This window comes from Ranitomeya imitator, chromosome 2 (genome assembly GCF_032444005.1).
Source record: "Ranitomeya imitator isolate aRanImi1 chromosome 2, aRanImi1.pri, whole genome shotgun sequence".
NCBI lineage: Eukaryota > Metazoa > Chordata > Amphibia > Anura > Dendrobatidae > Ranitomeya > Ranitomeya imitator.
Window position 1 is genome coordinate 630,079,013 of NC_091283.1, and position 21,149 is coordinate 630,100,161.

The 21,149-nt window shown below is 43.5% G+C and overlaps 1 protein-coding gene across 1 annotated transcript; it reads right to left on the bottom strand.

Moving 5' to 3' along the window:
- Positions 1–5,179: 5,179 nt before the first annotated feature.
- LOC138665256 (oocyte zinc finger protein XlCOF6-like) lies at positions 5,180–20,426 on the bottom strand. Its single transcript, XM_069752570.1, has 6 exons — positions 20,310–20,426; positions 10,370–10,527; positions 8,902–9,093; positions 8,610–8,816; positions 8,414–8,525; positions 5,180–6,848 (listed from the first exon to the last, which is right to left on the bottom strand). The coding sequence occupies exons 2-6, from the start codon at positions 10,517–10,519 to the stop codon at positions 5,545–5,547; spliced, it is 1,965 nt and encodes a 654-aa protein (XP_069608671.1). The 5' UTR covers positions 10,520–10,527; positions 20,310–20,426; the 3' UTR covers positions 5,180–5,544.
- Positions 20,427–21,149: the final 723 nt, after the last annotated feature.

The window sequence follows — 21,149 nt, forward strand, 5'->3', positions numbered from 1 at the left end:
TGTAAGTCTTCACAAGGTTGGCACACACTGTTGTTGGTATGTTGGCCCATTCCTCCATGCAGATCTCCTCTAGAGCAGTGATGTTTTTGGCTTTTCGCTTGGCAACACGGACTTTAAACTCCCTCCAAAGGTTTTCTATAGGGTTGAGATCTGGAGACTGGCTAGGCCACTCCAGGACCTTGAATTGCCCTGGCGGTGTGCTTTGGATCATTGTCATGTTGAAAGACCCAGCCACGTTTCATCTTCAATGCCCTTGCTGATAGAAGGAGGTTTGCACTCAAAATCTCACGATACATGGCCCCATTCATTCTTTCATGTACCCGGATCAGTCGTCCTGGCCCCTTTGCAGAGAAACAGCCCCAAAGCATGATGTTTCCACCACCATGCTTTACAGTAGGTATGGTGTTTGATGGATGCAACTCAGTATTCTTTTTCCTCCAAACACGACAAGTTGTGTTTCTACCAAACAGTTCCAGTTTGGTTTCATCAGACCATAGGACATTCTCCCAAAACTCCTCTGGATCATCCAAATGCTCCCTAGCAAACTTCAGACGGGCCCGTACATGTACTGGCTTAAGCAGTGGGACACGTCTGGCACTGCAGGATCTGAGTCCATGGTGGCATAGTGTGTTACTTATGGTAGGCCTTGTTACATTGGTCCCAGCTCTCTGCAGTTCATTCACTAGGCCCCCCCCGCGTGGTTCTGGGATTTTTGCTCATCGATCTTGTGATCATTCTGACCCCACGGGGTGGGATTTTGCGTGGAGCCCCAGATCGAGGGAGATTATCAGTGGTCTTGTATGTCTTCCATTTTCTAATTATTGCTCCCACTGTTGATTTCTTCACTCCAAGCTGGTTGTCTATTGCAGATTCAGTCTTCCCAGCCTGGTGCAGGGCTACAATTTTGTTTCTGGTGTCCTTTGACAGCTCTTTGGTCTTCACCATAGTGGAGTTTGGAGTCAGACTGTTTGAGGGTGTGCACAGGTGTCTTTTTATATTGATAACAAGTTTAAACAGGTGCCATTACTACAGGTAATGAGTGGAGGAAAGAGGAGCCTCTTAAAGAAGAAGTTACAGGTCTGTGAGAGCCAGAAATCTTGATTGTTTGTTTCTGACCAAATACTTATTTTCCACCATAATATGCAAATAAAATGTTAAAAAAACAGATGTGATTTTCTGGATTTTTTTTTCTCAGTTTGTCTCCCATAGTTGAGGTCTACCTATGATGTAAATTACAGACGCCTCTCATCTTTTTAAGTGGTGGAACTTGCACTATTGCTGACTGACTAAATACTTTTTTGCCCCAGTGTGTGTGTGTGTGTGTGTGTGTGTGTGTGTGTGTGTGTGTGTGTGTGTGTATATATATATATATATATACACACACACACTATATGGTGGCCCGATTCTAACGCATCGGGTATTCTAGAATATGCATGTCCACGTAGTTTATTGCACAGCCCACATAGTATATTGCCCAACCACGTAGTATATTGCCCAGCCACGTAGTATATTGCCCAGCCACGTTGTATATTGCCCAGCGACGTAGTATATTGCCCAGCCACATAGTATATTGCCCAGCCACATAGTATATTGCCCAGCCACATAGTATATTGCCCAGCCACATAGTATATTTCCCAGCCACGTATGTAACAGGTTAAAAAAGACAAAATAAAAAATAAACATACTCACCTTGTGAAGGCCTCTTGTAGTCCTGGCGCCTGTGTGCAGTGCACGCGGCAGCTTCCGGTCCCAGGGTTGGTATGAGCGCAGGACCTGTGATGACGTCATGGCAGGTCCTTCTCGCACAGCATCCTTAGCACCGGAACCTGCCGCTTGCACTGCCGAGGACAGCGCCACGTCGGAGGGTGAGAATAATGTTTTGGTTTTTTTGTAACATTAGATCTTTTTACTATTGATGCTTCATACGCAGCATCAATAGTAAAAACTTGGTCACACAGGGTTAATAGCAACGGTTACGGAGTGCGGTACCCGCGGCCAGTTACCGCTGGCATTAACCCTGTGTGAGCGGTGAGTGGAAAGGAGTATGCGGGTGCCGGGCACTGACTGCAGGGGAGTAGGGAGAGACTAATCGGACTGTGCCCGTCGCTGATTGGTCGCGGCAGCCATGACAGGCAGCTGGCGAGACCAATCAGCGACGCTGGATTTCAGTGACGGAAGTTGCCAAAAGACAGAAAGACAGACAGACAGACGGACGTACCCCTTAGACAATTATATATCTATATATATATATATATATATATATATATATTCTAGAATATGTGTTTAGGTATGTATATAGCAGCCACATAGTATATAGCACAGACCACGTAGTATATAGGAGCCATGTAGTATATAGCAAATACTACATGGCCTGTGCGATATACTATGTGGCTGCTATATAAACAGAATACCCGATGCGTTAATACAGGCCACGCAATATGTAACAGTGGCCACGCAGTATATAACACAGCCACGCAGTATATAACACAGGCGACGTAGTATATAACACAGGCCACGCAGTATATAACACTGGCCACGTAATATATAGCACAGCCCACGCAGCATATAGCAGCCATGTAGTATATAACACTGCCCACGCAGTATATAGCAGCCATCTATATATATATAATTGCCTAAGGGTTTTTCCGTCTGTCTGTCTGTCTGTCCTGGAAATCTAGCGTCTGATTGGTCGAGGCAGCAACGGGCACAGCGACGACGATGTCATAAAGGACGTAGACATTCCGCGTCTCCGATTGGTCGAGGCCGCCAGGCCTCGACCAATCAGCAACGGGCACAGCGACGATGATGTCATAATGGTTGCCATGGCGACGATGATGTCATAAAGGTTGCCTCGACCAATCAGCGTCGGGCACAGTCTGCCGCGAATTCGCCTCGACCAATCAGCGACGGGCACAGTATCGACGTAGATGTCATAATGGTTGCCATGGCGACGATGATGTCATAAAGGTTGCCTCGACCAATCAACGATGGGCACAGTCTCCCGCAAATTCTGGAATCATCATTGTCCATATACTACGGGGACATGCATATTCTAGAATACCCGATGCGTTAGAATCGGGCCACAATCTAGTGTAGTATATAACACTGCCCACGCAGTATATAAGTGTGGCCACGTACAATATAGCACAGCACACGCAGTACATAACACAGCCCACATAGTATATAACAGTGCCTATGTAGTATATAACACAGCCACGTACTATATAACACAGCCCACACAGTATATAGCAGCCACGCCGTATATAACACAGGTGACGTAGTATATAACACAGGCCACGCAGTAGATAACACTGGCCACGTAATATATAGCACAGCCCATGCAGTATATAGCAACCACGTAGTGTATAACGCTGCCCACACAGTATATAACACAGGCGATGTAGTATATAACACAGGCCACATAGTATATAACACTGCCCACGCAGTATATAGCAGCTACGTAGTATATAACACTGCCCACGCAGTATATAACAGTGGCCACGTAATATATAGCACAGCTCACGCAGTACATAACACAGCCCACATAGTATATAGCACAGCCACGTACTATATAACACAGCCCACGCAGTAAATAGCAGCCACGCAGTATATAACACAGGTGACGTAGTATATAACACAGGCCACGTAGTATATAACACTGCCCACACAGTATATAACACTGCCCACGCAGTATATAGCAGCCACGTAGTATATAACACTGCCCACGTAGTATATAACAGTGACCACGTAATATATAGCACAGCACATGCAGTACATAACACAGCTCACATAGTATAACAGTGCCTATGTAGTATATAACACAGCCACGTACTATATAACACAGCCCACGCAGTATATAGCAGCCACGCAGTATATAACACAGGCCACGCAGTATATAACACTGGCCACGTAATATATAGCACAGCCCACGCAGTATATAGCAGCCACGTAGTGTATAACACTGCCCACGCAGTATTTAACAGTGGCCATGTAATATATAGCACAGCCCATGCAGTACGTAACAGCCACCTAGAATATAACACTGCATACGCATTATATAACAGTGGCCACGTAATATATTGCACAGCCCACGGAGTATATCACACAGCCCACATAGTATATAAGACTGCCTATGTAGTATATAGCAGCCACGCGGTATCTAACACAGCCCACGTAGTATACAGCAGTGTGGGCACCATATCCCTGTTAAAAAAATAATTAAAATAAAAAAAGTTATATACACACCCCCTGGGATCCACTGAAGCTCCGGCGATACGCGCGTGGCTGTCGCCATCTTCCGTTCCCGGGATGCATTGCGAAATTACCCAGATGACTTAGCGGTCTCGCAAGACCGTTAAGTCTTCTGGGTAATTTCGCAATGCATCGCCGGGAACAGAAGATGGCAGAAGGAGCGAGCAGCTCGGCAGACTACGGAGGGTGAGAATAGCAGGTTTTTTGTTTTTTTATTATTTTTAACATTACATTTTTTTTACTATTGATGCCGCATAGGCAGCATCAATAGTAAAAAGTTGGGGACACACAGGGTTAATAGCAGCGGTTACGGAGTGCATTACCCGCGGCATAACGCAGTCCGTTACCGCCGGCATTAACCCTGTATGAGCGGTGACTGAAGGGGAGTATGCGGGCGCCAGGCACTGACTGCGGGGAGTAAGGAGCGGCCATTTTCTTCCGGACTGTGCCCGTCGCTGATTGGTCGTGGCTGTTTTGCGGCGACCAATCAGCGACTTGGATTTCAATGACAGACAGAGGCCGCGACCAATGAATATCCATGACAGACACAATGAATATCCGTGACAGACAGACAGAAAGACGGAAGTGACCCTTAGACAATTATATAGTAGATTATTAGATAGATAGATAGATAAAGAAGGGGAGGAAAAAATGAAAACGAAAATGCTTGAAATAGTTGGGTCAAGAATAGGTTAACAATCACTCTTTCTTGAAATTGATGTACTGTGTTTTGTAAATACCCAGATTGGTGGTTCCTGTGACACCTCCAAAATGTGCTCACTGCTTAAGACAGACCATCCTCACAATTAGGCCATATGTTATCTACACACGGATGGCACCTTACAGCTATTTTACACAGCAAATCAGCACTTGATTGTAGCTTTTTCTTCCCAATCTGGAAAAGTTCTTATAACAGAATGAATCATGCTTGATTTTTTTTATTTTTTTTTGAGCCATTTAGAAATAGTACCAGAAATCTCCATGAATACTGGACACTTGTCACATGAAGCAGGGCAATAAGATGAACATGGCACTCAAGACACAATGTAGCCACCATGGTTATTGATGCTCAACCTATCCCAATAAAATACAAACTGTGAATATTAAATAACACGCTTTCATTAATATAATACTGCTGTTTTAAACAATAAAAGGATAATAAAAAAGTTTTAAAATGTGGAACAGGGCAAGCCGATCAGAAATAATCCAACATTTCAGGCTCTTGAAAGTCAAAAAATCTGTTGGTCAGACTCATGCTGAGAAAACTTGTCTGGAAAAATGAGCATTTAATTCTTAGAATACAAATGCCATCTCATCTACATGAGCTGTCTTGTGTTTTAGAAGATCTGATATCTCTGTAAAACACTCCCCGCATTCTGTGCACACGAAGGGTTTCACGTCTAGATGAGATTTCTTGTGCATGGTAAGTTCAGGTTCAAAGGAAAAGGACTTCCCACACTCCAAACACTGAAATGCCTTCTCCCCCGTGTGAGTTCTCATATGCGCTAAAAGCCGATCATTTCTAGTAAAGGATTTCTCACACTGAAGACATGGGAATGGCCTCTCACCATTATGAGTTCTTATGTGTGGGATCAAGTTTGATTTCTTGGCAAAACATTTTCCACAATCAGGACAAGCAAATGGCTTCTCACCAGTGTGTGTTCTCTGATGCTGGACAAGAACGGATTTTTGTGCAAAGCACTTTCCGCACTCAGAGCACATATATGGTTTCTCCCCAGTGCGAGTACGTTTATACTTAACCACTACAGATTTCCGTGCTGCTTGCTTATTGCAATCCGGACACAAAAATGGAGTTTCACCTGTGTGAGCTTGCTGAAGCGTCATATCTCTGGTGAAAAATTTTCCACATTTAAAACAAGAAAACTCACAGCGGTGACTCTTCTCATGTTCATCAAGATCGAACTGGTTTGCAAAACAAAATCCACATTGAGAACAGGCAATTAATTTTTCAACTGTGTGGCTGATGAGGTGTTCATCAAGCTCAGATTGGTGGAAAAAACAGCTTTCACACTCTGGACATGAAAATGACTGTTCCATGTGTGTTCTGTGGTGATCAAAAAGAGTTGTCTCATACTTAAAACTTCGGCCACATTCAGAACATGAAAACGGCTTCTGGCTAGAGTGACTCTTCTGGTGTTCGATAAGTGACTCATTACGAGTGTAACATTTCCCACATACAAGACAAACAAAAGGCTTCTCTCCACTGTGAATTCTCTGATGTGCTAGAAGTCTGTCTTTTCTTGAAAAACGTTTCCCACAGTCCAAACATGGGTATGGCCTGTCTCCATTATGATATCTCTGATGGGCCAAAAGATTTGACCTCCGGGTAAAATACTTCCCACATTCAGAACAATAATGTACTTTACTCCCATTGCGAGTAGTAACAGTGGGTGATATAGCAGAAGAAGCAGATGATCCGGCATAACTTGATGGATCAGAAGATAGATCTATACTGTGAAGAACTAAGGCTGCAGATTGGTCATCCGAAAAATCTTCTGTGACTATGGTGTTTTGGATCTCACAATCTTGAGCTCCCATGAACGGTCTCTCGGAGATGTTCCAGCTTCTGCTTCCATCTGCAGATAATCAAGAATATAAGCAGCAGGTTGCTCATATACTATATTACACATATAAACATATTTTCATGAGTACACCCTCTTAGGGTATGTGCACACTTTGCAGATTTCCTGCGGATCCACAGTGTTTTTTTCCGCGCAGAAACGCTGCAGATCCGCAAGTGATTTACAGTATAATGTAAATCAATGGAAAAAAAAATGCTGTGCTGATGGTGCGGAATATTCTGAACAGAAAACGCAGTGGATTAAAAGAAGGACCATGTCAATTCTTTGTGCGGATCTGCAGCATTTCTGCACCCATTCCATTATAGAAATCCACAGGGAAAAATCTGAAATCTGCACAGACTCCGCAGTAAATCCGCAACAAAAACGCACGAAATCCGCAAAAAAAAAAATGCGCAGATTTTGACCTGCATTTTCTGCCAAGAGATGCAGAATCCGCACTGAAAATTCCACAGGTAAATTCACAACGTGTGCACATAGCCTTAGAAACCTATGGTTTTATGCATCAGGGAATAATAATAAAGTAAAAAACAAAACATTTGGTCTTAAAATAAGGTAAGTACAATCTCAGAAAAAAAACACCCACATTACACTGGGTCATTATTTATTTAATAAAAACTAGGCCAAAATGAACAAGCAGAGTTTGACAAATAGATTACACCCCTACTGCTTTCATGTAAGTAAAAAAGGGCAAGTAGCAGCCAAGTGCTGATAAATGCAGCTGTTTTCTGGCCACTTAACAGCTGCAGTAGCAACTTGAAGTCAACAGTGCTGCAGCCAATTACTGGGTTCAGTGACTGGACTGCATGGCAGAGACAGAGCCCACTGATTGATGCAGAGCTGTTGATATGACACCACCACTGGGACTTGGGAAAGCGAGTACCAGTAGATTTTATCAACTTAAAGAGAACCTGACAGCTAATAGATGCTTCCCGATCCATGGGCAGCACGAATCAAGCACTGGCTGCATTGTTTCAGCAATATATGTTTAACTCTGTGGCATTTCCCAGAAAAACAGCCGTCGGGGACCAAGCCGCACAGATGGTCCCAGCTTTTCCCCTCCTGCTCCACTGATGTGACAGGGGGAGTCCTAACACTTAAAGGGAGTATGTGGGAAGAACCTGCCGGGGACACGCCAATTCGACTAGTCTCTTGTGCAGTTTGGTCCCCAGTGGCTATTGAACAATGGTTTTCTTTGAAACATCACAGCGTTTCAGAATCAAACATGCCTGGCTCAAATCAGTCAGTGTCTGATACATGCCGCCTGTGGATCGAGCAACATGTATCAGCTGTCAGGTTCTTGTTAAACACAGGTCAAAGGTGGTCAGAAAGATGAAATCTTTATAATGATTTGCCTGTGACAGGAATATAATTTCATGCTTAAAATGGTTGTTAATTTCAGGACCCAACTACATGAGAATGAAAAGCTGAGACCCAGAACTGGCACACAGAGGGAAAACAGTTCATAGTGTTAGAACTTCAAGAAATTTTCTTTCCAATGATTTGTACTGGCAGAGAATGTAGGATATGAGATTGGTTTGGTGACGCAAGTTGTTACTTACCTGGGCTAATATCTGTAAATATCTTGACCTCTGTTAAGTGCTGCTCATCATCCACATTAGTCTCCTCTTTTTCATCTATTACTTGAACTTGTTTATCAATCAGACATTCATCCTACCAGAAAAGGAAGGATGTCAGTGAGAAAAATCAACACAGCACCTTTACTGATGAAATATGTTAACCGACTCATGAAAATACCTGATAATTCTGTAGAACAATTTCCTCCGAACAATCCTGGGAATACAGGGGACTGAGACCTTGTTCTGGAGGATTTCTCCTACCCGGTGATGTTGGAGGCTGGTGGTCCTCCATCATGACATCCTTGTACAGATCCTTGTGTCCTTCTATATACTCCCACTCCTCCATGGAGAAATGGACAGTGACATCCTGACACCTTATAGGAACCTGACACACAGTGATACAGTCATCATCCAGACACATCATCCCTTGTGTTACTGTATAATGCCCCAGTATTCCCAGCAGCGCTCACCTCTCCAGTCAGCAGCTCAATGATTTTCTTGGTGAGGTCCAGGATCTTCTGATCATTGTATCTCTCAGGTATCAGTGGATAAGGCGACGGCATCATATTAGAGCCCTGGGTCATACCCCATCCTGCCGTGCTATAGTGTTGGTTGCTGGGGGTCACACTCTCCCCAGTGGTTTTATTCACTACTGTGCAATCCTGTGCATAAGAACGATCACTGAATTTACCTATGTCATTTTATACAAGTCCACAAGCCTTCACTTAACCAGTTTGGTCTTCATTTTAGTAACAGGTTGAAAAGGCCTGTCGCTGAATGTTTAACTGCACACACAATGTAATAGGCACTGACCAATCATAAACAGGCAGCAACACAACAATTAAAAAAGAACACGCCCCCACTATAGCATTAGAAGTCTTGCTCTTCTCACTCCAAAGTGATGTTGAGCGAAAGCACAGCAGAGCTCAGTGTGATTGACAGAGAGATGAGAGCTGAAAGCGGTCAGCATGGGGGGAGGGGCAGTGCTGCAGCGTTTAGTCAAAACTTGTAGTAGCTCTAGTCTCATAGACCTATTAGCACTGCCAATCATAAGTAGTTGTCCACATACAAGTGAAAAAGAACACCCCCCCCCCCCCCCCGCTATAGTCTAGAACAGGTTCAGTGTGAAATAATGATACTGCATTCTGTGGGTGAGTTGGGGGGGGGGGGGGGGGAGTATAACAGAGTTAATAGCACTACACTTGCTTTGTTCTGCCAATAAAGCACCTTTTGAATTTAAGAGAATAGCTACAAGAAGTGTTTTTAATGAGAATCAACTCTGCTGTGCTGCCCCTCCCCCACAATGACCACTTTCAGCTCTCATATCTTTTAGTCAGTCAATCCTAGAATCATAGAATGTTAGAGTTGGAAGGGACCTCCTGGGTCATCTGGTCCAACCCCCTGCTCAAAGCAGGATTCACTAAATCATCCCAGCCAGATGTCTGTCCAGTCCTTGTTTGAAAACTTCCATTGAAGGAGAACTCACCACCTCTCATGGTAGCCTGTTCCACTCATTGATCACCCTAACTGTCAAAAAGTTTTTTCTAATATCTAATCTGTGTCTCCTTCCATTCAGTTTCATCCCATTGCTTCTAGTCTTTCCTTTTGCAAAAGAGAATAAAGATGATCCTTCCACAATGTGACAGCTCTGTAGTGCTGGAGCTTGTCAGCACTCTGCAGCGAGGAGAGCAGACTGTTTGTCAATGCTACTGTGGAGAGGTTCTTTTTTCCTAAGTGTGTTGCCGGCTGCTTGTTACTGGTCAGCATTAAAAAGAGGAAATGGTACATGCCCCCCAGTGAAATCTCTCTGGTTATGCCCACTTGACAAAAACAAAAATAACTGTTTAGGTGCCAAGCACTATTATCTCTGCAACGTAGAGGGAAAATGGAAATTAAAAAAAAAAATGTTTAATTGAAACGTAAACCACAATCCCTCACCTCTCCAGTCAGCAAGCAGATGATTTCCAGAGTGAGGTTCAATATTTCAGTCGTGTAACTATTTTCATTGCCCGTCCTTAGTGTTTCTGTAGGGTTATGCATATAAGAGCCTTTTTCTGACAACAGGATGAAGTTTTCATGTGACTTCATAGCGCTACCTAGAGAACATGTTATATAAAAATCAAATTCATCACTGATAAAAATCTACTGAAAGATGTTCTGCACAATGTAACTCCAACTCTAGTCACCACGTTTGTCCAAATGAGAAAGGCAAAAATCATTTGTGGCATTTACTATGCCTAAAGGAAATATTTAATCAAAGAGCTTTATAGAATTGTAAAAAAAAATAAATACAATACAGTATTTGCATGTAGATTGTAGCTTGTATTTGCACAAGAAAGAGTATTCATTAACCCCTTCCCAACATCTAACTTACATGTAAGTTGGGAAGCACTTAGGACGTGTGGGTTTTTTTTTCTGCAAGTACAAGTCTTCTTTCAGAAACTGAGCCTGCAGTAGATCTGTTATTCAGCTGGCTTCTGCAATGCTCCGAACTAAGCTCAGAATGCCGCTGTTAACGCCTCATATGCTGCTGTCAATCTGCATTTATGCCGTCCTGGGTGCACACTTTTTCAGGTGACCATTGGGCACCATCCTCCAATCTCCACATTGTGATTGCAAAGTTCTGACGTGTCACCATTGGTGATGAGCGAATATACTCGTTACTCGAGATTTCCCGAGCACGCTCGGGGGTCCTCCGAGTATTTTTTAGTGCTCGGAGATTTAGTTTTTCTCAACTCCGCTGAATGATTTACATCTCTTAGGTCGGTTTCACACGTCAGTGGCTCCGGTACGTAAGGTGACAGTTTCCTCACGTACCGGAGACACTGACTCACATAGACACATTAAAATCAATGTGTCTCTGCACATGTCAACGTGTTTTCACGGACCGTGTGTGAGTTTGGAAAACACGGAGACATGTCAGTGTTTGTGGGAACGCACGGATCACACGGACCCATTAAAATCAATGGGTCCATGTAAAACACGTACCACACATGGATGCTGTCCATGTGCAGTCCGTGTGCCGTGCAGGAGACAGCGCTACTGTAAGCGCTGTCCCCCCAGCTTGTGGTGCTGAAGCCCCATTCATTTCTTCTCTCCAGCAGCTTTCGCTGGAGAGAAGGAATGAAAAATCTTTTTTTTTTGGTTTTTAAAATAAAGTTCCCGGTAATCTCCCCCCTCCCACCCCCTGTGCGCCCGCCCGCTGACATTAAAATACTTACCCAGCTCCCTCGGCGCTTCCATCCTCTCAGCTCTTCCTGTATGAGCGGTCACGTGGTGCTGCACATTACAGTGATGAATATGCGGCTCCACCTCCCATAGGGGTGGAGCCGCATATTCATCACTGTAATAAGCGGCACCACGTGACCGCTCATACAGGAGAAGCTGCCAGCGCTGAGAGGAGAGAGAGGAGACATCGCGGGAGCCGGGTGAGTATTTCTATGCAAGGGGCCGGGCGGCGCACGGGGGATGGGAGGCGGGAGCTCACCAGCAAACTTTATTTTTAACAAAAACTTGATCTTTCATCTCTTCTCTCCTGCAGGGGAGAAGAGATGAATACGGACACGGATAATTCCGGTACCGGAATTATCTGGACGTGTGGGACAGGACTTAGCCAGCTTGATTACATGTGGGGATTCCCTAGCAAACAGGCAACCCCCACATGTACTTATGCTGGCTAACAGATGTAAATCATTCAGCTGCGGCGATGGAAACGAAATCTCCGAGCACTAAAAAATACACAGAGGACACCCGAGCGTGCTGGGGAAAACCCGAGCAACGAGTATATTCGCTCATCACTAGTCGCCATGGTAAATGGAATTCTGCTGAAGGCACTCATGACACCTACTGCTGCTTATTTACACTTGAAATGACTCCTTATTGTTCTAATTTATTAATTGATATTGATTGTTATATTATATGAACATTATATTACTTGCAAATTAAATGACTTAAATAACTAATTCATTAGTGTTATATTTTATGAATTGGTATTCATTATTGTCACAATATATGAATATTTGTTATTTGGAAATATTATATCTTGATTTGTAAGTTATAAACTTACTATACATACACTAGCATTTTCCACTGGTCTTTGGATTATTATGCCCACTATTTCAGTGTACTCCCCACTTAATTTTACAATTCATCATTGTTACTGTATTTCCCCTCTTTATCATCCACTTAACATTATTTTATTTTTATATACATTATCAATTTTGATATCATCATGGCTAATAAAGTACTGTAATTGATTTATTATTTTGGTTATATCTCCTTTCCTTTCTCGGTTCTATATACTAACTGACATGTCAACAAAACAAAAACTCCTTCGCGGAGCGCAATGCACCCTGGGAACGGAAGCCTCCGCATGCACCGCTGAGAACCGGGAGAACTCTGGGGCCCGTCGGAAGGTAAGTATATCCACATTTTTTTTTTTTATTCTGTTACACGAATATGGATCCCAGGGCCTGAAGGAGAGTCTCCTCTCCTCCAAACCCTGGGAACCATCCGGGACTGCTCCCTGCACCATATGAGGCGACCTCAGAGCTCCGTAAATGCCGTACCCGGCGTATAAGGGTATGTGTCCACGTTCAGGCTTGCTTCAGGATTTGGTCAGGATTTTATGCAGGCAAAATCCTGACCAAATCTGCACCTGAGGTCACTGGCAGGTCACCTGCGGTGTTCTTGCGTGTTTTGCTCATTGTAAGGACATGCTGCGTTCTGAAAAAACGCGCTGCATGTGCGTTTTCGCAGGTATGCCGCATGCGTTTTTTCCTGCATAGTGGAGACGGGATTTCATTAAATCCCCTCCACTATGCTGTAACATCTGGACGCTGCGTTTTTGACGTTGCGGCTCAACGCAGCATCAAAAACGCAGCGTTTCCTGAACATGGAAACATACCCTCAGACGATCCCCGACTTTTTGAGGGGATTTTCAGGGGTTAAAAGTCATCTTATACACAGGAAAATACGGTATATATAATTTTTTTTTTTGCAAAAAGACTGAAACAATTGATATGCGGCAAATTTAAAAAATGCTGTAGTTCTCAAATTTAATCACGAAAAATTAACTCCTTTCTGACATTAGACATACTATCCCGTCGAGGTGGTCTGGGCCCCTATGACCACCGACAGGATAGTACGTCATCACCGATCAGCCGCGCTCATGGGGGAAGGGGGGGGAGGGGCGTTTGATCGCATCCGGGTGTCAGCTGATTATCACAGCTGACATCCGGCACTATGTGCCAGGAGTGGTCACGGACCGCTCCTGGCACATTAACCCCCGAAACACAGTGATCAAACATGATCACAGAGTTCCGTGGCATAGGGAAGGCTCCCTGCATGCTTCCCTGAGACCCTCGAAACGATCGCGTTGTTCCGAGCGTTTCCTCCATCCTCCTCCCTGCAGGCCCCGGATCCAAGATGGCCGCGGGGGGCCTTCCAGGTCCTGTATGGAGGTGGCTTGCAAGCGCCTGCTGAGAGCAGGTGCCGGCAACCCTGCACCACGGCCTGTCAGATCGCTGATCTAACACAGTGCTGTGCAAAGTGTCAGATCAGCGATCTGACGCTATAGCATGATGTCCCACCCTGGGACAAAGTAAAAAAAAAAATATTTACATGTGTTAAAAAAAAAGAAGAAAAAATCCTAAATAAATAAAAAAATATATTGTTCCAATAAATACATTTCTTTATGTAAATAAAAAAAAAACAATAAAAGTACACATATTTAGTATCGCCGTGTCCGTAACAACCCGACGTATAAAACAGTCCCACCAATTAACCCCTTCAGTGAACATCGTAAAAAAAAGAAGAAAAACAAAAAGAGGCAAAAAACAATGCTTTATCATCATACTGCCGAACAAAAAGTGGAATAACACACGATCAAAAAGACTGATATAAATAAAAATGGTACCGCCAAACGACATCTTGTCCTGCAAAGAACGAACCGCCATACAGCATCAACAGCAAAAAAAATAAAAAGTTATAGGCTATGTGCACACGTTGCGGATTAGGCTTAGGAATTTCTGGTGCGGATTCTGCCTCTCCTGGCAGAAAACACACCTGCAGATTTGTCGCGTTTTTTTGTGCAGTTCTGCAGCGTTTTTGTACGTTTTTGCTGCGGTTTTCTTGCGGATTTGCTGCGTTTTTTACCCCTGCGGTTTTCTATAATGGAATGGGTACAAAAACTCTGCAGATTAACAAAAAAGAAGTGACATGCTACTTCTTTTAAACCGCAGCGTTTCCGCAGCGGATTTTCCGCAGTGTGCACAGCATTTTTTTTCTTATTGATTTACATTGTACTGTAAATCAATTGCAGATCTGCAGCGTTTCTGCATCTCAAAAAACACTGCGGATCCGCAGAGAATCCGCAACGTGTGTACATACCCATAGCCCTCAGAATAAAGCGATGCAAAAATAATTTTTTCTCTAAAATAGTTTTTATTGTATAAAAGTGCCAAAATATAAAAAACTTATATAAATGAGGTATCGATGTAATTGTACTGACCCGTAGAATAAAACTGCTTTATTAATTTTACCAAACGGGGAATTGTATAAATGCCCCCCCCCCCCCCAAAAAAAAAAAAGAAATTCACGAATTGCTGGCTTTTGTTCATTCTGCCTAACAAAAATCGGAATAAAAAGAGATAACAGAAATGCCATGTGCCCAAAAATGGTACCAACAAAAACGTCAACTCGTCCCGCAAAAAACAAGACCTCTGTGGACCAAAATATGGAAAAATTAAAGCTCTCAGAATGGGGCAACGCAAAAAAATATTTTTTGCAATAAAAAGCATCTTTTAGCGTGTGACAGCTGCCAAACATAAAAACCTGCCGGCTTCACACTCAGCGTATGAAAATACGGTCCGTATATTACGGCCGTAATACGCTGAAAAGTCCCGAAAATAGTGGTCCGTAGCTCCTCCGTAGGCAGGGTGTGTCAGCGTTTTTTGCGAATGGCATCCTCCGTATGTAATCCGTATGGCATCCGTACTGCGTGGTTTTCTCGCAGGCTTGCAAAACCAACATACCGCTATAGAAATGATCCATGTGTCCCAAAAAGAAAAAAAATATATATATATATACTGTCTGGGAGCTTTCTAGGTAAGTTCCCACGATCTATGAACATCCAGCAGAGGGCGCCTCACCGCAAATGAAGCTAAATATAGCTCATTGATCTATATTTAGACTCATTCCCCGGGGTTTTGCAGCGAGGAGTAGCATTGCATTAGCAAAGCTCCTTGCTGCAAAAGGTTTTAACCCCTTCAGAAGGATTTACATCGTTGGACGTTACAGATCTGCGGAGGGTAAGTATATTGTTGGTTTATTATGTTTTTTCTTTCACAGAACGAGGGTCTTCAGTGACTGGATTGGGCGTAGAATAAAATACTCCAACAACCATTGTTTTTATTTCATTAAAATAATTTATAATAATGTGTTTGTGTTTTATTTAACCCTTTACTACAATTGGATTAATAATGGATAGGTGTCATAATTGACGCCTCTCCATTATTAATTAGGCTTAATGTCACCTTACAATAGCAAGGTGGCATTAACCCTTCATTACCCCATATCCCACCGCTACACGGGAATGGGAAGAGAGTGGCCAAGTGCCAGAATAGGCGCATCTTCCAGATGTGCCTTTTCTGGGGTGGCTGGGGGCAGATATTTTTAGCCAGGGGGGGGGCCAATAACCATGGACCCTCTCCAGGCTATTAATATCTGCCCTCAGTCACTGGCTTTACTACTCTGGCGGAGAAAATTGCGCGGGAGCCCACGCCAATTTTTTCCGCCATTTAACCCTTTATTTTAAGAGCTAGAACGGCCAAATTTTGCAGATACACACTACTGACATTAGTAGTGTGGAATCTGCAAAAAAAATGGAGAGAAGACATGGTTTACTGTATGTAAACCATGTCTCAAATCATGTCGGGTTTTAGGAAGGAGAAAGAAAAAGCCGGTAATTGAATTACCGGCTTTCAAGCTGTATAGCGCTGGAATAAATATTAATATATATACATATATGTGTCTCACTGACATATATATATATATATATATATATATATATATATATATATATATATATATATACCTATTCTATGTGTACACATTTATTCTACCTATTGGACTGTAAGCTGTCAGTGTGATTTTACTGTACACCGCACTGAATTGCCGGCTTTTCTCTCTAACAGAGCTGCGTATTTCTCGCAAGTCACACTGCTTGTCCGTGTGTAATCCGTATTTTTCACGCTTCCATAGACTTTCATTGGCATATTTCTTGCGCAGTACGGTGACAAACGCAGCATGCTGCGATTTTGTACGGCCGTAGAAAGCCGTATAATACTGATCAGTAAAATACGGCAGATAGGAGCAGAGGCATAGAGAATAATTGTGCCGTATTTTTTGCGAGTTTTACGGACGTAGTTTCTGCGCTCTTACGTCCATAAAACTCGCAAGTGTGAAGCCGGCCTAAGTAGTAAATCAAAACCCCCTTTATCACCACCTTAGTTAGGGAAAAATAATAAAATAAAAAAGTATTTATTTCCATTTTCCCATTAGGATTAGGGGTAGGGTTGGGGCTAAAGTTATGGTTGGGACTAGAGTTGGGGTTTGGATTACATTTACGGTTGGATTAGGGGTGTGCCAGGGTTAGGTGTATGGTTAGGGTTGGGATTAGGGTTAGGGGTGTGTGTTCAGGTTAGGGGTGGGGTTGGGATTAAGGGTGTGTTGGGGTTATGTGTGTGTTGGGGTTAGGGTTGGAGTTAGAATTGGGAGGTTTCCACTGTTTAGGCACACCAGGGGCTCTGCAAACGCAACATGACGTCCTATCTCAATCCATACAATTCTGCGTATCAGCGTACTCAGGACAAATTGGACAACTTTTGGTGTCCAATTTCTCCTGTTATCCTTGGGAAAATTCAAAACTGGGGGCTAAAAAAATCATTTTTGCGGAAACAAATATTTTTTTTATTTTCACGGCTCTGCATTATAAACTTTAGTGAAACACTTGGGGGTTCAAAGTTCTCACACCACACAGCTAGATAAGTTCCTTGGGGGATATAGTTTCCAATATGGGGGTCACTTGTGGGGGGTTTCTACTGTTTAGGTACATCAGGGGCTCTGCAAATGCAACGTGAAGCTGGCAGACCATTCCATCAAAGTCTGCATTCCAAAACGCCAATCCTTCCCTTTTGAGCTCTGCCATGCGCCCAAACACAGTAGTTTTCTCCCACATATGGGGTATCAGCGTACTCCGGACAAATTGCTCAACTTTTTGGGTCCAATTTGGGAAAATACAAAATTGGGGGCTAAAAGATCATTTTTGAGGAAAAAAATGATTTTTTTTTTTTTATTTTCACGGCTCTACATTATAAACTTTAGAGAAGCACTTGTAGGTTGAAAGTGCTCACCACACATCTAGAGAAGTTCCTTAGGGGGTCTACTTTCCAAAATGGTGTCACTTTTGGGTTTTTTTCACCGTTTAGGCACATCAAGGGCACTCCAAACGAGACATGGCGTCCAATCTCAATTCCAGTCTATTTTGCACTGAAAAGTCAAATGACGCTCCTTCCCTTCCGAGCCCTGCCATGCGCCAAAAAAGTGGTTTACCCCCACATATGAGGTATCAGCGTTTTCAATACAAATTGCACAACAACTTTTGGGGTCCAATTTCTCCTGTTACCCTTGGTAAAATAAAACAAATTGGATCTGAAGTAAATTTTTTGTGAAAAAAGTTAAATGTTAATTTTTATTTTAAACATTCCAAAAATTCCTGTGAAACACCTGAAGGGTTAATAAACTTCTTGAATGTGGTTTTGAGCACCTTGAGGGTATGTGCCCTGCATCCTGGTGTGCGGATTTTTCCGCACTGATTTTGATAAATTCGCAGGGCAAAATCACTGCGTTTTTCCTGCACATTTATCACAGATTTTCTGCGGATTTTCCACGTTTTTTGTGCGGATTCTACTGCGGTTTTACACCTGCGGTTTTTTAATATGGAGCAGATGTTAAAGAATTGACATGCTGTGAAAAATAAACTGCAGCGTTTCCGCACGTTTTTTTCCGCAGCATGTGCACAGCAGTTTTTGTTTTCCATAGGTTAACATGGTACTGTACACCGCATGGAAAACTGCTGCAGATCCGCAGTGTCAAAAACGCTGCGGATCCGCAGTAAAAACCGCAACGTGTGCACATACCCTGAGGGGTGCAGTTTTTAGAATGGTGTCACACTTTGGTATTTTCTATCATATAGACCGCTCAAAGTGACTTCAAATATGATGTGGTCCCTAAAAAAAATGGTGTTGTAAAAATGAGAAATTGCTGGTCAACTTTTAACCCTTATAACTACCTAACAAAAAAAATGTTGGTTCCAAAATTGTGCTGATGTAAAGTAGACATGTGGGAAATGTTATTTATTAAGTAATTTGTGTGATATATCTCTGTGATTTAAGGGCACGAAAATTCAAAGATGGATAATTGCAAAGTTTTCAAAATTTTAGCCAAATTTCCGTTTTTTTCACAAATAAACTCCAATAATGTCAAGGAAATTTTACCACTAACATGAAGTACAATACGTCACGAGAAAACATCGTCAGAATCATCAGGATCCATGCAAGCGTTCCAGAGTTATAACCTCATAAAGGGACAGTGGTCACAATTGTAAAAATTGGCACCGGTCCATAACATGCAAACCATCCTTGGGGGTAAAAGGGTTAAAACAAGCGCGTGCAGGAGATTTTTGAAAAACACAAAGCTTTTGCTGCTACTGTAAAAAGCAGAATATAATTTGCAATTTAAAAAAAAAACGGTGCATGTGAACATACTCTTAGGCTACGTTCACATTAGCGTTGCGCGCCGGTGCGTCGGCGACGCAACGCGCGACGCACCAAAAACGCGCGCAAAAACGCTGCGTTTTGCGACGCGTGCGTCGTTTTTTGACGAAAATCGGACGGACGAAAAATGCAACTTGTTGCATTTTCGTGCGTCCGACGCTAGCGTCGAAAACGACGCACATGTCGAAAAACGCAAACAAAAAAACGCACGCGTCCCCTATGTTAAACATAGGGGCGCGTCGCGGCTGCGTCGCCGCTGCGTTGCCGACGCAACAGCGACGCACATTAGCGTAATGCTAATGTGAACGTAGCCTTACAACACTAATTACGCCCAGCGCACTGACTGTACACTGATGCCATTTGTGTGCTGTCAGCGATTTTCACGGACCCATAGACTTGCATGGGCAGTTTTGATCCGTGATCTGAAATTAAAATGGAGACGTTGCCGTGATTTTCATGAACACACAGGTCGAAAAAAAAAACCTGGACAAGTGATCCGCTCCATATACTAGAGGATCGGGTTCTATCCGTGAAACCTACTGACAGAAGATGTACTTGTGAAAACGACGTCTGAGTAAAGTCACACGTGTGGACAATTTGCAGAAAAACGCTGCATAAAGTGCGCACATCTTTACTTGTTTTATCCTATGAATGGGTGAAAATGCCGCAAAAACTCTGAAAGGATGGACCTGCTGCAGACTGTAAAGAAAAAAACACAAAAAAAACACATTGATGGTTTAAATCTGCAAGAGAAAAAGGCATAATGTGCATAAGGTTTCAGAAATTCCAATCACTTTGCTGCTATTGGAAAACGCAGAGTGTGAACAACCCCCACAGTTAAGGATTCTACCCTGAGACTGTCACCAGCCCCCACAACAATCCTCTCATGAAGAGGACAATGTCACAGTGATGTGGGGACCACACCATCTCCCATCATTGTCCTACATGATATGCACATAGTACCTATATACGTCATTTCTACATTTCCTGGTCACCTACATGCAGTAAATACAATAAGCCAATACAATTCAAGCACAGCATACCATAATGTGACAGGGTGACAGCTTCACAGAAATGCCATTAACTTCTGCCAGTCACAATAATGTCCTGTTCGTCTTTCCGCCTCCTCACCCGGAAGCTGTCACCAGCAACTTCCGGTGTATGCGTTCCAGCTAACGTTTTGCTTTTACCTCATGTGAACCGCAAGTGCACTCCTGGTTTCTGAGCAAGCGTGACGTGTGTCATGTATCTGCCAACAGAGCCGCACTCATCCTCCGCATTGAGAGTGTGGCTGAAGGGTGTCCTTTCCAGAAAATGCTGCGAAACGAGCGACATATTGTGATACGGCAGGAGGGCGGCGGCCATTTTCTTGTAGTCCACAGGGAACAGGCTGAGCTTACTGTTGGGACTGAGCAGCAGGGCAAGAAATAAGCGTCGGTGAGACATTAGTGACGCACAAGCCTTGCTGTCTAGTAACCACTTAGGCTCCTTTCACACTAGCGTCGTACCCGGCCTGTCGCAGTGCGTCGGGCCGACGTACCGACGCATACTGTGGAAGCACCGCACAATGGGGGCAGTGGATGCATTTTTCCAGCGCATCCGCTGCCCCATTGTGAGTTGCGGAGAGGTGGGGGCGGAGTTCCGACCGCGCATGCGCAGTCGGAAATGGCGGACACGACGCTCAAAAAAACGTTGCAAGCAAGGTTTTTTTGTTCGGACGGTCCGCCACAACACGACGCAACCGTCGCATGACGGTTGCGACGTGTGGCAATGCGTCGGTAATGTTAGTCTATGGGGAAAAAATGCATCCTGCAGACAACTTTGCAGGATGCGTTTTTCCCCAAAACGACGCATTGCGACGTTTCCCAAACGACGCTAGTGTG

What these genes read in the sequence shown, in the direction of transcription:
- LOC138665256 (XM_069752570.1), bottom strand. Translation starts at nt 10,519, where the DNA reads ATGAAGTCACATGAAAACTTCATCCTGTTGTCAGAAAAAGGCTCTTAT. An exon ending in TTGAGCTGCTGACTGGAGAG is followed by an intron (nt 8,817 to 8,901) that starts GTGAGCGCTGCT and finishes ACTGTGTGTCAG; the next exon opens with GTTCCTATAAGGTGTCAGGA. An exon ending in TTGTTCTACAGAATTATCAG is followed by an intron (nt 8,526 to 8,609) that starts GTATTTTCATGA and finishes CTTTTCTGGTAG; the next exon opens with GATGAATGTCTGATTGATAA.